This window comes from Brassica napus, unplaced genomic scaffold (genome assembly GCF_020379485.1).
Source record: "Brassica napus cultivar Da-Ae unplaced genomic scaffold, Da-Ae ScsIHWf_2861;HRSCAF=3643, whole genome shotgun sequence".
In the NCBI taxonomy this organism is placed as follows: domain Eukaryota; kingdom Viridiplantae; phylum Streptophyta; class Magnoliopsida; order Brassicales; family Brassicaceae; genus Brassica; species Brassica napus.
Genome location: NW_026016113.1, coordinates 20550 through 36277, shown reverse-complemented (window position 1 = coordinate 36277; position 15728 = coordinate 20550). Strand labels below are relative to the sequence as shown.

Sequence of the window (15728 nt, the reverse complement as noted above, 5' to 3'; positions counted from 1 at the left end):
AGTCTTACATTTTTTTCAAGAAACACACAAAAATATATCTTTATGAACTAAACGTTTTTTCTAAAAGTCTAATCATTAAAGAACGGAGGGAGTATTCGCCAATTGATAACTTTCTTTTGTTTTTGAAAAATAATTGATAACATTCTTGACTCAGGATATGCATTTCTTACAGTTCTACTTGGATAGTTGGATCAAATATCTTAGTGTTTTTAAAATTGTAAGAACTTCTGATTTTAGACTAATTTTATAATCTCTCATTTTATTTACTGAAATTCTTCCTTTCATGTTTATTGAAAATATAAAGTTAGTAATGACAAGCTTAAGACAAGAAGGTAAAGCCGAACGGATATATATAATGGTGTCAATAATATAAACAAAATTGGGGATGTAGCTCAAATGGTAGAGCGCTCGCTTTGCATGCGAGAGGCACGGGGTTCGATCCCCCGCATCTCCACAAGTTTTGTTTTACGCATGTTTTTTTTTTCAATTTAGAATACATTCATTACTCGCACCATTTATCTATCTAACTCTATATTTGCTCTCTCACAGATACAAATCCTAAAACATTCCCCTGGTAGAAGTTTAACAGATTCAGAAACTTAATATCTGTAAATAACTCATTTACTATCACATCTCAGGCCTTCAAAAACAGAAACAATACAATTTCGAAATAAATAAAGACGTTTCTCTTGTTTACAAAATTGAAGAGCAACAAAAATTGGATGAATGAAAAAAATATATATATATATATCTACAGTAGTGTTCCAGACCAAAAATTACAAGAATATTGAATCTAACTCTTTTCTTCTACTCATGGCTACAACTTCCACTCTTACAAAACCTTCTTCAAGTGTTTTTCTGTCTGAGAAAAGAATAATTTCTCTACAGAGCTTATAGCAGGAGGCATAGTTTGGATCTGTTTAGAACAAATAACTGTATACAAACATCAGATTAGTCCCTTCCTTAGAAGCTCAGTATTTGATTCAATTACACAAGTAAGAGAAGATGTAACTTACCCGTCAACGACAGTGTGTAGTAGTGACTAGTGAGTGTTGTTTATGGTGTGAAAAAAGAATATACTCGCAGCAATTTATTTTTTGAGAAATGGTTTTTGACAGACGAGAAGTCTTTGGTCGCTACCGTCTTGAACACCAATGACACGTGCTTCCCAACGCACTCGAGTCGCTAGTGCACGTGCCATCTCTATTACTCCCACCTTGTCGCTTATAACAACCCATCCCTATTATAGTAATCACACACACACGAAGGTCAAGTTCATTATATGGGAAGATAAGAAGAAAAACAAGAATGGTGTTTATAAAATGAACCTCTGGGCGAAGAATCCGATCCATCTCCAAGAACAAGTCCATTAAGCTGCACCGTTCTGAGCTAAGATGTGTGAGAAGTTCATTGGCATGAAGCATGTCGTACGTTCTTGGATATGTTGGGAATGGTTCACACCAGTCATGTAGAACACCGGCAAAGCCACGGTCAAGTATGAGAGGAAGAGTGTTACGTGCATTGACTGGGACAACGTTCATCACCCAAGCGGATTTGCCATGGTCGAGTAAAGCAGAGTTTAAGTTCCCGAAACGAGCATTCATGTCCATCACATTGCGTATCATGTTAAAAGGAGGGAGAGGGTCTTCATCACCGGGTCTCTTTGGGTGGTCAGAGAATATCAAAGGCGTAAGCAAGGACCAGTAGTTCTTAAGTGCTGTTCTCCATACTTCTGTATCCTCCAAGAACTCTTCAGGTTTCAAACCATGAATCTCAAGCTCAGCTGAGGTAGTCCTGTTCTGAATAGGTATCCAGCGTTTGCTTGTTGTACCGCTTATACATGGGACTAGTGGGTGGTAATAAGGAACACTATCTCCATCTTTGCAAAGAGGTATTGAATCTTGTGACCTATACACAACATGTAATATTAGTTTCGTCCTACTGGTCACTCAGAGCTGGGGACCTCTGAAACAATAGCCAGGATCCTATCCAGTTGAGTTAATGACCTCTGGTTGATATACACTTTCAGTGGCAAGAACATGTCTCGTGATCATACTTACCGAGACGAATAGCAATTTGAATCTGTAGTTTTCTGCCAAAGAAACGTTTCATCTTGCTGCCCTATAAGACTCCAGCATATTCTCTTAGACAGCTCGTTCACTCGTGTTGAGATGCTTGTTTTCTTCGTGTCTGGCGAGTTTCCCTGTGCTTTGTTCGTGGGAGAAGTTAAAACAAAGTACCCTCCCGGTTTCAGAACACGATCCACTTCCAAAAGTAGCATTGCATCTGCTCAAGAGACAGATATAACGTCATCACATAATCAGCACATAACTTAAAATTGTGACACTTGTAGTTAGTTACCTTTGATGTCCCAAGTAATGCCACACTGAGCACAGTGGAGCATGTCAAAAGACAATGCAGGATAAGGAAGCTGTTTTGAAAAGAAACTGCCAATCATTGCAGGAAGACCTCTCTCTAAAGCTAACTGGACTTGGCTCCCAGTTGCCTCATACTCAGCTATACATATAGGCATCAGGTTTAGAGACACTAGATGTGCACCAAAGCTTCCAAATCCGCAACCAATGTCTAGCACAGTCCGTACCTGCAAGCATCATCATAACTCTGCTCAGAAGCTCATTAATCACCATACTCTCTCCATTTCACCTGTTTCATATTAAGTGTTGTTTTATCCTTTATATTTTGTTTCATTAAAAGTGTTTTTTTTATCCAATAACGTAGACTGCTAACGTATAGCTAGTCTGGACCCACATCGGTAGGAGCCAGGATTTTATTATGAAACAAGAGGAAATAATAATCTCCAAGAAGACTTGACTTACACCCGCTTGAGCAAACTCAGTGTCACTTCCTAAGCCAATCATCTCAGCGATCTGACGAGCATAGTCTTTGACCCCATCAAAGATCAGCCCATCTTCCGAGTGAAATGCGATTTGATTCTCTTCAAGCAACATTAACCTCGTTGTAACGGTTCCTGAAGAAAGAAACTGGTCTTTGGTTATCTTGACGTTCCCATTCCATATGATATCTCTACCAAGTGGCCACCTAAGCGGTATCTTATAGTCTCTTGGAGGACGAACTACACATCTCTCCTTCTCTCTCTGAAACTCGCAGTGTCGGTCCAACACGTCAGCCTCTTGAAGCCCAGCAAGGAGATTCACCGTTGAGTTGTAACAAGGCACGTAGCTCCCTCTTTCTTTAGCACACAGAGGAAACTCTTTTAGAGTAGTTCCTAAGGAGAGTGACCTTAGATCAAGATAATCAACGGCAGCTTGCTCCTTGATCCTCCTGTAGCTGCTATAAACGTTGGGGACGAGTGTTGAAGAAGTAGAAGCGTCGTATGAAGTGGATGACAATGGTGCTAAGATGGTAACTAGAGTTAAGACACCGAGGATAAAGAAAAGCAAGGCTTTGATCCGTGGTCTGAGACCAAACATAGAAGAAACACTCTTGTACCAAGGACTTGTCATATCATAAGGATAAGTTACCTTCCTCTTGCTGTCCTAAGAATCTTTGTCATTAAGATTATGACAAAGTCCCAATCTTGAAGTAGAACATAGTCTCATCACATGATCAAGCCCATTTGTGGAAAGCTAAGAACAACGGGGCTAAGTCTTTCCACTCTTATGATCCAAATCAGGAAATGAGCACTTGAAGAGAGATGTAATGCAGCAAAATTGAATATAAACAACTCAAGGGGACGCCAATCACACTACTTCCTTGTGAATCAAACCACCTGCCTACCTGCAAACAAGTCTTCAGATCAAAATCTCCCGAAACAGAAACATAACTTAAAGTAGTTAGTGAGAAACATAAGCCAATTCTGTATTTTTGTCGATGAGAATTTACGTAATAAACTCAATCTTGAAACTTTCATGATGAGATCTCGAGTATGACTAACGAGATGAGAGATCAGATCAGATTAGAAAACATTGAATGTAGGGAAAAAACAAAAATTCACGACAAAGACTGTAATGAATTTTAAGGGTTTTTGAGATGCGTACCTGTAATAATAGATTGTGAAAAAGGATTTAGCTTTGGACCAACAATGGCAAAAGTTAGAGACAAGGAGACCAGAGACAAGAGTCAGAGAATGAGAGAGAGATTCCAATTATACGGGCTATAGCTTTTAGTAGCTCTATAACCTTTTTTTTTCTGCTGTGTTGAGTTCGTTTATGGTTTTGTTTTCTGAATAAAGTACTGTTAAATGAGATGATTAAGAAAATTAATTAAAGGGATTAAATTGTAATATTTTTTTTTGAGCAACTGATTAAATTGTAATTAGATCTTGAAAAGTGTGTAAGTAACTTTTTGAAAAAACAAGGAAAATCATTTTGTTAACTTTTTATTCCAGCAATGACAACAGTCATGAAAGAAACAAGCGGAGGGGAATAATTGCAATTTACTTTTTTTTTGTTGGCATTTAATAAATTGGTCTCTTTTTCTCTTTTATTTTATTGTTTCTTGAAATTCATTCACACGAAATAAAGGCACATTTGAAGAAAGAAGTACAGTAGAAGAAGGTGAATGTACTGCATTAATTTGGGCTATTCAGGCAGCTTACTCATTGGGATACAAGAAAGTGATCTTCGAAGGAGATAATATACAAGTCACAAGATGTTTACAAACTGCAAGTATTAACCTACGATTGGAGAATTATCTAAAGACTATCTCGGCTTGGAAATCTCATTTCCATAGCATCAGGTTTGTGTATCGTAGTAGGTCTGCAAATTCATGTGCAGATTTGTTAGCCAAAAAATCTTTATCATCTGATAATGCATGGAGTGTGTTCCATACGTGTCCCCCATTTTTGTATAACAATGCTATGACTGATCTTTTAATATAAACGGAACTTAGTCGAAAAAAAAAAATAAAAATAAAAAATAAAGGCACTTTTAATTAATTAATACATGCTGTTGTTGGTGAACAATAATAATCCATTATAAAAATTTCCTGATTTTAATTTTTTTTGCCTAGAAAAACTCTATTTTTTTTGCTAAAAAAAACTATCTTTTATTGATGTTAGGTTACAGTTTTTATATGTTTCGAGAAAACATAAAATTAGTTTAAACTTCGATCATCAGTTTAAAATTTAATTTTTAAAATTATTTGTTTAATTCACATAAATACTTTCTATTTTTTAATAATACTAACTCAAGATATTTCAAGAAATCATCTTTACTAGTAAAGTTGTAAACACTAATTGACCTAGATGTTCTCAATACGTCAGTACATAAAACTTGATATAATAAAGATAATAAAAATAACCGCAATAAAACCACTTCTCATTCTCATGATACGTTTTCATTCATTTCTAATCCGGTTGGAATGATGAACGTTTTTCAATCTGCTATCAATTCCATGTCAACGTATTTTCAGCGAAACTAGAACCGATCAGTATATAATCCATGAGTTTTTTTCCAAAAACATCGAATCTATTGAGAAAAAGTCAGGTGCTACATTAATGATTCATCCATCAACAATTGGAAACACTAAGGATGATGTCAAGAAAAGCTTGCTAATCATCTATGCTTTTGAGATCTCTCTCTCTCTCGTATACATAAATTAGTTTAAACTTTGATCACCAGTTTAAAGTATAATTTTTAAAATAATTTTTTAACTCCCTTTAGCTTTATATCCTTTATAAACCAATGTATTATATTTAAAAAAAATATCCTCAAATAATATCAACTCAAGACACTTTCAACACTAATTAACCCACATGTTCTCAATACATAAAACTTGACATAATAAAAAAAATAAAAAAGAAACGCACTAAAACCATGTTCCATTCCCATGGTACATTTTCATTCATTTCCATACCAGTTGGAATGATGAACCTTCTTCATTGTGATGCCAATTCCATATGGCTGTATTTTTATTGGAAAATGTTAAACATATGTACAAACAATACACTGCCATATTATCATACATTTATCTCTGCTTATGAGGTCTCTCTCATATACATAAAATTAGTTTAAACTTTGATCATCATTTTAAATTTAATTTTTTTAATTATTTTTTTAACTTCCTTTAAATAGCTTTCTATCCTTTAATAAACCAATATATTATTTTTATTTTTAAATTCTTTTTTTCTCAAATAATATCAACTCAAGACACTTGAATAAATTATCTTTAGTAGTAAAGTCGTAAACACTAATTAACTCACATGTTCTCAATACATAAAACTTGACATAATAAAAATAATAAAAAACAAACGCACTAAAACCATTTTCCATTCTCATGATACATTTTTATTCCTTTACATACCGGTTGGAATGAGCCAATTGCATATGGCTGTATTTTTACTGAAAAATGATAAACATATAAACAAACAATACACTGCCACATTATCATGCATTTATAATAAAATAATGTATTCAAACCACATACTACATAACTACAAAAAAAACATCTAATGAACTAATATGTTTTATGTTACTAACACCACATATGTAATTTTGATATTAGAAAATTTTGATCATCACTAAAAAGTTTATTTGAAAAACAAATCGTAACACATATCCAAATGATAAAATAAAATCAACACACATAAATCAAACAGTCATAATATCAAAATAAAATAAAATAATATATTAAAACAGATAAAACATGTTAAACATCATTTGAAATTCTCTAGTAATAAATCAATACATTTTATAGTTTGTATATATTTCTAGTTACATTATTTTTATCTAGATACGTAATCATGTGGTGTCATATTGTTCGTGTAACTAATAATCATTTTTTCTTTTATATTCCTAAACAACCACCATAAATATATTAACCATGCCGCAAATATGGAACTTAAGTTTATGCGATCAAAATCAAGAAGATGATTTTTTTTGTTAAAGATGCAGTTAAGTTTTTTTTTTTAAATACAACTTTAGGTAGTTTCTACCATCAAAATATTTTACTTGAATTGGCTGCATCAAGTACTGTCTATCTGCACAATTTTATTCTTCTGTCACCTCATCTAGCTCGTAAGAATCTTTAAACTTTTAAGTTTGGATAGTTAGAGAATCTTTATGCCATTTTTTCGAAATCAACCACTTTAGTTAGATAGTCTACAAGAATATAAACACACATGAACGGAAATAATTCCCAATTATGACTCAAAGCAGGGTATAGTTTGAAAAGAACATCAATGTCTGCTATCCGTTTAAGGGAACCCGATTAAACCGAATCAAAACACAAACCAAGCTGAATACAAACCGAACCGAAACCAATCCAAACTAATTAAGGTTTATTTCAGTTGGAAAAATTCTAAAACTAAAATAACCAAACCGAATCTAAACCGAACCGATAAAATAACCGAAGTGTCCACTCCTAATCATCGTCAATTGAAAAATCTAGAGTTAGGGGTTAACTCAATTTGGGGACTTTTGAAAAGTTGGGGAAACACTCGTCCATGTGCAAAGTTTGACTTTTGAATCAAAATTAAAGTTACCCAATACTCAATTAGAAAAGTAAACCGACTTTGGTTCTTACGATTAATCATAATTGTCGGTCGGATGTTTTAAACTCATCCATCAAAATCAAAGTGATATCTTTTGCCTCTAAATATTGAAAGTTCCCATATGTAAATTATCAAAACGTTTATTGTCAAGAAGGTGACTAAAACTTTTGGTTCTTACCATTCAGGTTTTTAATTAAAAACAAGGGATTGAGGCGACCTTTTGATGCTATGCAAGAGTGCAATGTAAGACACCTGAACCAATTAGCCGAATCTCATGTTTCTCTGGAGAAGACGCCTTAGCGACTGTTTTAACCCCACTATTGTCTACCACGTTCACTTGTCTTAGGTGCCTTAGGTACTGTTGTAAACCCCATTGTTGTCTAAAATTTATAAGGTCGTCTATCTATTTATTGCAAATAAAAATTACATAGCCTCTCTTTTCTTTTTTTTATAAGGTCGTACTTTTTTCTTTTTTTTTCTTTAAAAAAAGAATAGAAGAAATGTGTTAAAAAAAGCCTCTTTTTTTATTAAACAAAATCTGCTAAAGTAATATCGCAAAACTAAACCCTTCAAAGCCTTGAAGAGGTTAATAAGCTTTTTGGATGTACCTTTCTATAATAAGAATGCTATACATAACTTGTGGGACAAGTAAAACAAAAACAAGTCCAAGCTGAATCATGTCTCCTCCTCGTTCTTCACTTGGATCCAACGCCCAGTATTAGATGATCCAGCTCCTTCTCTTTTTCGACGACTAAAGAAACCGATAAGATACCCCAAAACCACTCCCAAAACCATCACACTTGCTCCTTCAATGTACCACAACCCCTCAAATTCAGATTTAGATCCCAAGCTTGAGTCTTTACCATCATCATCATCACTACCACCGCTAATAACTTCCCCTGAAGCCAAAATCTCAACCTTGTCATGAACCTCTCCATCATGGTTCCCCACATAAGAAATAGTAAGTCTCTCCTTATCAGCAACCAAACGAGTGTACCCAAACTCGCCTCCACGGTACATCGACCGAGCAGGCTGAGGAAATATCGGTACATCCGGATGATTAGGCCTCGGCTCCCAAATCGGTTGCGTCTCTTTCCCAGCCATACCGATCACAAGATGAACAGGGCTCCCATGCCAACGCTCACCACAAGTGTTGTTACTAATCGGACAAAACCTCTCGTATCTATGAACATGTCCCCATAACGCAACCGTCACGTTGTTCTCAACGAACAACGGTTCCAAATGCTCGATCATCTTCACTCTTACCGCTATATCACTACCTTTAGTACTCGTAGTGTACATCGGTCTATGCCCTTGCACAACCACAAACGGCGTCTTGCTCCTGTTAACAGACTCTAAATCACTCTTGATAAAACTATACTGCTTCCCTCCTTTAAGAAACTCCGTCTCGGTCGAAATATAAACGAAATGGACCGAGCCCATGTCGTAAGAATAGTAAAGGTTCCGAACCTTAGCTTCGGATGAGTTTCCAGGCATGTTGAACTTAACACTATACGGTACACCACATTCTCCACCACTATCTTTACCGTACACGTAAGCAGCCCAATCTGGCTTCCACGGCTGCATAGGCCAGTCGTACTCGTGGTTACCGATGCAAACATGGTACGGGACTTTAGAAGCTATAGGCTCGATTTGATGAAAGAACTCATCCCATATCCACGAGTAGCCTTTAGCATAGCTTATATCACCAATGTGTGACACGATCGCTGCTTTATCGTTACCTAGAGATTTAATGTCACGTAAGATCCACTTCACTGTTGATAAACTCTCCTCTTCTCCGCGGATAAACGTTCTGTAAGGCGTGGAGCATCCCATGTCTCCGAACATGAACGCTAAGGTTTGGTCTGAATCGTCGTTTCGAGACACGAAGCTGTGGATCTCGCTCCATCCTTTGGACTCGCTCCCGACTTGGTAATAGTATTTGACTCCTGGTTTCAAGCTCTTCATGACGGCGTCGAATGTCCAGCCTGGATCCCTCCAGCCGATCGTGGTATTCGCCGGCGCGTGGCACATACGCTCCCTCTCGTAACTAACTCCACGCGCTTTAACCGTGTTGTTTAGTCTCTCTTTGACCTCTCCGTAACGAGCTAACCGCTCTTCGCCGTCTCCTGTAACGAACATCACTCGCATTTCGTTAACCGTATCTGTGTAGCTTAAATGAATCTGATCCGGCCGGTTTAACCGGAATTTTAACCGGTTAGATTCGGTTAAGAGATGGCGCGTTCCGGGTAAAGGGTTGTGGTCGTGGTCTTTGTGTTTCGGGTTGATTTCGGATTGGGTCCAGCGGAAGATCCGGAAAGAGTAATCGGATCGGAGATTGGTTAAAGGAAGGGAGATGGAGCCCGACCCGGTTTGCCAATCGGGCGAATCGGAGAGGAACTTGTAGCCTATGAAGTGGTCGTGGGGAGATTCTGGTGGAGAGTAGATTCCTAGCCAGTCGAGATCGGAGGGTGATTCGACGCCGGTCCATTGGATCGTGACTGTGTCGCCGGATCGGTTTAGGCTTTGAGGGGTGAATGAGATCGTTAGTGTGGAGTGAACGGAGGAGATCAAGAGGAGGAAGAAGAAGAAGGAAGAGTAAACGGCGATCATGGTGACGGTGGAGATGGTGGTTAGTTGAAAAGTCAACGTTTTTTAGTTTGTTGGGTTTTGTGTGTTTGGGTTTTGGTAATAAATCACTTTTTTTAGCTTTTAAGGAGTGATTATTAAGTCATTTTTGAAACCAAACTTGATTTATGACATGGCAACTTCTAAAAAGACTGATATTTTTATTTTACCTTTATTTGACCAAATTACTTTTGTCGCATGTGATTTTAATAAAGCAGACTAGTCATGAACTCGGCATTGGCTTTGTTAAGATGATGCGTTTGTCTCTGTTTCAGACACAAAACAGAGGATACCCGCGCACACACCCAAATTTATACTGGAGTATGAATAAAAGATTTAAAACATTTAGTGAGGTGAAATAATGGAACGGGGGAGATTCAAAGGGGTGACCTGAGAACACAAAACTCAATTGGTTTCAGTGGAAATCTTAAAGAAACAAGAGGATCCGTGTTCTCATGACACTCCTTTGAGATCTCACCTGTTGTTCTTCGCTTCTCCATGAATTACGTAAAGGGAAGCTTTTCCTTTTATATAATAATACATTAGTTTCGTCTTCTTGGTATTCGTTTTTGTTCACTTCTGTTTATGTCATGACAATGTCGTCATCTTGTTGCCAAAAAAAAAATTATAGTATGTGTGGTCATCTTCGCGACATCTTTTAGTGTTACTCAACTAAAGTTAGGCTCGGACATATATCAACACTTGGGGTTTACTTGAGCCCACCAGAAACCCATTGAAAGCCTTCTATTATTTCAAAGCTTACTTTACTCTACCGACAAAGTCAATGGTCAGAGTTGGATAGCCACTATCGTGGCCACCGGTTCTATTTTCCCGTGCCACACATCAAATCTTCAACCAACTAATCCTTACATATTGAATGTTTTAAAGTAAATATGTGGTGCAAGAAGTAGTGGATAAAAAAGAATAGTAGACAATAAATATCTTGTTATTGTACATTTCCACATTCAAGATTGTCAAGACAAACACGAAACATGGATTTTCTCACCGATCAACTAAAAAAGAAGTTCTCCGACAAGAAACCAGAAAGTTCAGAACCGGAGACGAACCACAACAAAAACAAACCCGGTCATGCCGGTCCAACAACTCATAGCGGACATAGGCCAGCTACCAACGCTGAGCTCATGGCTAGTGCTAAGATTGTAGCCGAAGCTGCTCAAGCCGCTGCTCGCAATGAGACTGCCAAGCTAGACAAAACTAAAGTCGCCGGAGCCACCGCTGATATTCTCGACGCCGCCGGTAGATACGGCAAGTTTGATGAAAAAGCGGTGTGGGTCAGTACCTCGAAAAGGCTGAAAGTTATCTCCACAAGTATGAATCTACACACTCTCACTCCTCCAGTGGTGGCAGCCACGGCGGTGGTAGTCACGGTGGAGGTGCTGGAGAACTGGCGGGTAAGAAAGGGGATGAGAAATCGGGAAGTGGTAGCCATGGGTTTGGAGACTATGCTAAGATGGCTCAAGGTTTCATGAAGTGATTAATGTTTTAATTAGTAGATTAAAAATAATTAAGTATCCTTGCATAATTACTTTTAGTAAGTTGTGGCTTTATGAATTATTAACCGTGGGATCTGTGTATGGTGTTGGAACTTGCTGATGTAAAATAAAATGTTTCTGTTTTATTTTCTAAAAAATGTTGATCAATTCATGTTCTTCTCTACACATGAAGAAGTTACGTGCAATGGACATAATTTTCAAATAAAGCTCGAGTTAATTGCACTTTTCCTTCAGTTGAGAAGCCTTAGAATCTTGAAAACAAGTGAGTTTTTTTTATTATCATATAAAAGGAATATATATTTCTGAAAAAAGCTTTTTATTATCATTTTAAAAAAAAATCTTGAGGATTTCTCATCTTATCTCCTCCTAAGAACTACACTATCTTCATTTTTCATCTCATTCAATATAATATATGTGTATGTATCATCATCATAATTTGTGTATTCTCGGATCATGCTCAGCCGAAGCAGGCTTAATGTCCGGAAGTCCCGGTATAGAATCAATTCCGGAATTACCAAAGCTCGAGTCCCTTGACCGTTTCAATGGTACTATACTCTTTCAAATTCTTGAATTCTTTATGTTTTGTCTGTCTGTGTCTGCTTCAAGAAAAATGCTTGTTCATTGCAGCTAAGAACCAGAAGTTCTACGCTGAAAATGATTCAAGGTTCAAAGAATCTCCAATACTCAAGAAGCTACTCGAGAACTCCAAACTAAACAAAGAAAAGTAAGTGAAAGTCTCATCATTTTATTCCTTCATGCATGCCCATTTGGTCTTCTAAGTGGTACAGAGCCAAGATTGTGGACATGTGACATTGGTGTTGTGTCTTTTTTTAATCCTTCAGGAATGAAAAAGCTATTCAAGACAAGTATTGTCTAAGAGGAGCAGAGTGGGGAGTAGGAGACTGTTCAACCAATGGAATAACAGATGAAGAGAAGGAACAATTCATCACAATGTTGAAGAAGAAGACTGGTCTTGAATAACATTTTCAAAATCACAGTTATTTATGTTGAATTAGAGAATGAGATAATCTATGCTAATGTAGATCAAATCATTTTGATATCCACGAGAGAAAGTGAAGCAATACCATTCACAACCACTGATTTATCAGCTCCAGAGCCTTCATCTTCTTTATCAGCATCAACCGCCACAATGTCCTCTGGTTTCTTCTCGTTGGCCACAAGCAGCTTGAAGACATGAAAGGCCTCTCTATCTGAATTTTCTTGATTGGTTCTCTAAGTAGATTCATCATGATTCTAAAATTATCCATCAACACATGTCTCTTCATAAAGTAGCTTCCTCTCTCCAGCAACCTCGTGTTGTACTCTATCATCTTAAGTAACTCCGTACAATCTGTTTCAAAGATAACGAAATGGATGTTTTTTATCACACAGCTTATTATATAACATGGATTTATTTTCAGTGAATAAACCAAAGTGAATCAAAACTAAACCGGAATTCGGATTGAGATGAAGTCGCCGGTACAAACATGAAGTTGGTTTTTGAAATGATTTGTAACCCTCTGCCTGAGCTAGTTGTTTGTAGAATAATTGCATTAGTGCTGAGCTACAATTATTGTTAGCCTCTCTGCTGTAATATCGTTTTATTATTGGGTCCCACCGCATCTTCTCATCATCCAATAATTTTATTCGCTTTAAAACTAATCATGCATTTTCTACAAAAAAAATTGTAACAATTTATAAATTCTAAATCAGCTTTTGAAATAATTAATTTTCAGAAAAGGGAAACTTTATTTTGCAAATTCAAATTAGACGGTTAGCGAGTCTTCTTCCTCGTTTAATTAATAAAAGATCTTAAAAGTTTTCGTAATTTGAAGATTAAGCCAAATATAGCGGTAATTAATTAAACTGAAAAAGTAGATTGAAAACGCCGTCGTTCGGTATATCTTTCGAACAATTGGCCAAATGGAAACATGTTGAGTCGCCGTTTTCACTCTGTTCTGTCACACTTTTAAAAGCTGTCTTTACTCTTTGAGAGAATCTAGAGGAGAAGAAAATGGAGAAAGCTTTAACGAAAGTGACGAGCTTCAAAGTGGGAGGCTCATGGATCTCGAAGAAAGCCAAGGAAGAGCTCTCTAACATCACCACTGACCTCACTGTGAGTGCTCATTTGATGAATCTTGAATCTTTTCTTGCTTCTTTATTTTTCTCTGGGGGTTTGCATGTAATTCATGTGTGAAACTGATGGGTTTGGTCGCATTTCGGTTTAAGGTTTTGCGTTTGGTTTAAAAAGGATTCTATTGTTCAAAATCTTGTGTAGTGGATGTTACAAAACTCTGGAAGAATCATAGATCTAGGAAGATCTGATTAACTGTTTACTAGAAAAGATGAATTCTTTTAGCAATGATGTGTTCTTGTTATTTCTTTTGACCTAAGCTAAGAGCCCTACGTTGAGTTGATGTCAATTCTATGACTATTCAAGTAACATGATCTATAGGTTATACCTTCTATGTCTGTCTTTATAGGTTTGGCTATTTATTTTTGATATATGGTTTATTCTGCACTTGTTTGTGTTTTTCATTGCTACAAATTGGAAACATAATGTTGATGTTGTTTCTTTTTCTTTTCCAGACTTTCTCTAGTACCGTTGAAGAGAAAGCCAAATGGGTTTTTAACAAGCTTAAAGGTAAACACCATTTTTATTATTCTCATTGATAAACAATCTAAGAAGATTCCGACAATTCTTAACCTGATATTCCTCTTTTAAAACAGGGAAACCACTCAAAAGCTTACCAGATCTTCTCAAAGAATACAACTTACCATCAGGACTCTTCCCACAGAACATAATCTGCTACGAATTCGACGAGACAAAGAACAAACTTACGGTCTTCTTCTCTACACCCTGCGAAGTCACATTCAAAGATGGATCAGCGATAAGGTACGCAACACGCGTGAAAGGGATCTTGCTTAGAGGGAAACTGATGGGTGTTGAAGGAATGAAGACCAAAGTGTTGGTTTGGGTCAAAGTCACGACAATCTCAGTCGAGAGCTCGAAATCAGACAAGCTATGGTTCACTGCCGGTGTTAAGAAGTCTCGATCCAAGAGTGTTTATGATACACCACATGATGCTATCAAAGTCGTTGGAGAGTTTTAAGATGGGTTATTATCATATTTGATTTATGAATTTCATATTGGTTATTTGGGTTTATTTGCATATTGGAAAGAGGTATATATATAACTCTCATTATGGTCAAATGTGTTTGTGTTTCCATGGCGCTCATGTTTCTTACATTATGCAAGAAATCAAAAATGTTTTTCAAAATATAGTGAAATTGAAAGTAACCAACGGTTATTGTTATATTTTGCTGGCTTATTGTTTAAAACTCATAAGTTATATAGTACTATGAATTTTTAGGTCACATTTTAAGTTGCGCTATGAATGTTATATGGTTTAAGTAGGCATGGGCATTCGGGTTCCAATCGGATTTCGGTTTTATCTAACCGGATCTCGATTTTTTGGGTTTATCAAAAACATCTTCATTCGGGTTATATGAAAGTTTGTTTCAAGACCGGTTCGGGTCCTATCGAGTTCGGGTCGAGGTTAGTAAATCTTCAAAGAACCGGTAAAATCCGATATATTTTCGGGTTCGGATACCAATCTGTTCTTTGGTTTAAAAGTACATGATTTGTACCTATTTTGTAGCCAAAACATAAGTAAATCGGTTATTCGGTTATAAAGTACCTGATTTGTACCTATTTTGTAACCAAAACATAAGTAAAATCGATTCAAAAATAAAAAATGAACATTAAACGTGATCATTCAAAATCAAACAAAAGGTAAACATAGTTATTAATTGAAGAAAACTAAATAAATGAAAGCATAAAACTAAAACCAAGTTCCCATGAAATGAAAAAAACATTATTCAATGAAAACAAAATCAAAAAATTGTAAGCTTCAACCGTCACCTTCAACCATCAACCTTCATATAATAGATCATTATTTTAGATATTCAATAATATCTTAGTGTATTTTGGATACATATTAAGAACTGAGACATGTTTGGTACACGTTTTTTTTAGGAATTTTGAATGTTTCGGGTTGTATCGGATATCCATTTAGGTCGGGTTCAGTCCGGATAATACTCATAACCTG

At 36.4% G+C, this 15728-nt stretch overlaps 5 protein-coding genes and 1 non-coding gene across 6 annotated transcripts; 4 read left to right on the top strand and 2 right to left on the bottom strand.

Moving 5' to 3' along the window:
• The first annotated feature begins 381 nt into the window (after positions 1-381).
• Positions 382-454, top strand: TRNAA-UGC. The gene has a single exon. It is a non-coding gene; the product is annotated as a tRNA-Ala (tRNA).
• A 559-nt stretch (positions 455-1013) lies between these two features.
• On the bottom strand, positions 1014-4183 carry LOC125602472 (probable methyltransferase PMT5). The gene is made up of 6 exons (XM_048774097.1): positions 4020-4183; positions 2838-3759; positions 2362-2602; positions 2061-2286; positions 1329-1908; positions 1014-1240 (listed from the first exon to the last, which is right to left on the bottom strand). Exons 2-6 carry the CDS (start codon positions 3483-3485, stop codon positions 1091-1093), a joined length of 1845 nt encoding a protein of 614 aa, XP_048630054.1. The 5' UTR covers positions 3486-3759; positions 4020-4183; the 3' UTR covers positions 1014-1090.
• Positions 4184-7982: 3799 nt separating this feature from the next.
• LOC106396924 (probable inactive purple acid phosphatase 9) lies at positions 7983-10597 on the bottom strand. Its single transcript, XM_048774093.1, has one exon. The coding sequence runs from the start codon at positions 10085-10087 to the stop codon at positions 8150-8152; it is 1938 nt and encodes a 645-aa protein (XP_048630050.1). The 5' UTR covers positions 10088-10597; the 3' UTR covers positions 7983-8149.
• A 497-nt stretch (positions 10598-11094) lies between these two features.
• On the top strand, positions 11095-11763 carry LOC106396682 (nodulin-related protein 1). Its single transcript, XM_013837149.3, is given in 2 exon segments — positions 11095-11383; positions 11386-11763. Coding segments are annotated over 2 exon segments (501 nt in total). The 3' UTR covers positions 11598-11763.
• LOC125602470 lies at positions 11648-13003 on the top strand. Its single transcript, XM_048774095.1, has 4 exons — positions 11648-11878; positions 12078-12161; positions 12244-12340; positions 12459-13003. Exons 1-4 carry the CDS (start codon positions 11728-11730, stop codon positions 12595-12597), a joined length of 471 nt encoding a protein of 156 aa, XP_048630052.1. The 5' UTR covers positions 11648-11727; the 3' UTR covers positions 12598-13003.
• A 518-nt stretch (positions 13004-13521) lies between these two features.
• Positions 13522-14935, top strand: LOC125602469 (uncharacterized protein At5g01610-like). Its single transcript, XM_048774094.1, has 3 exons — positions 13522-13732; positions 14206-14260; positions 14347-14935. The coding sequence occupies exons 1-3, from the start codon at positions 13631-13633 to the stop codon at positions 14727-14729; spliced, it is 540 nt and encodes a 179-aa protein (XP_048630051.1). The 5' UTR covers positions 13522-13630; the 3' UTR covers positions 14730-14935.
• The last annotated feature ends 793 nt before the right edge of the window (positions 14936-15728 follow it).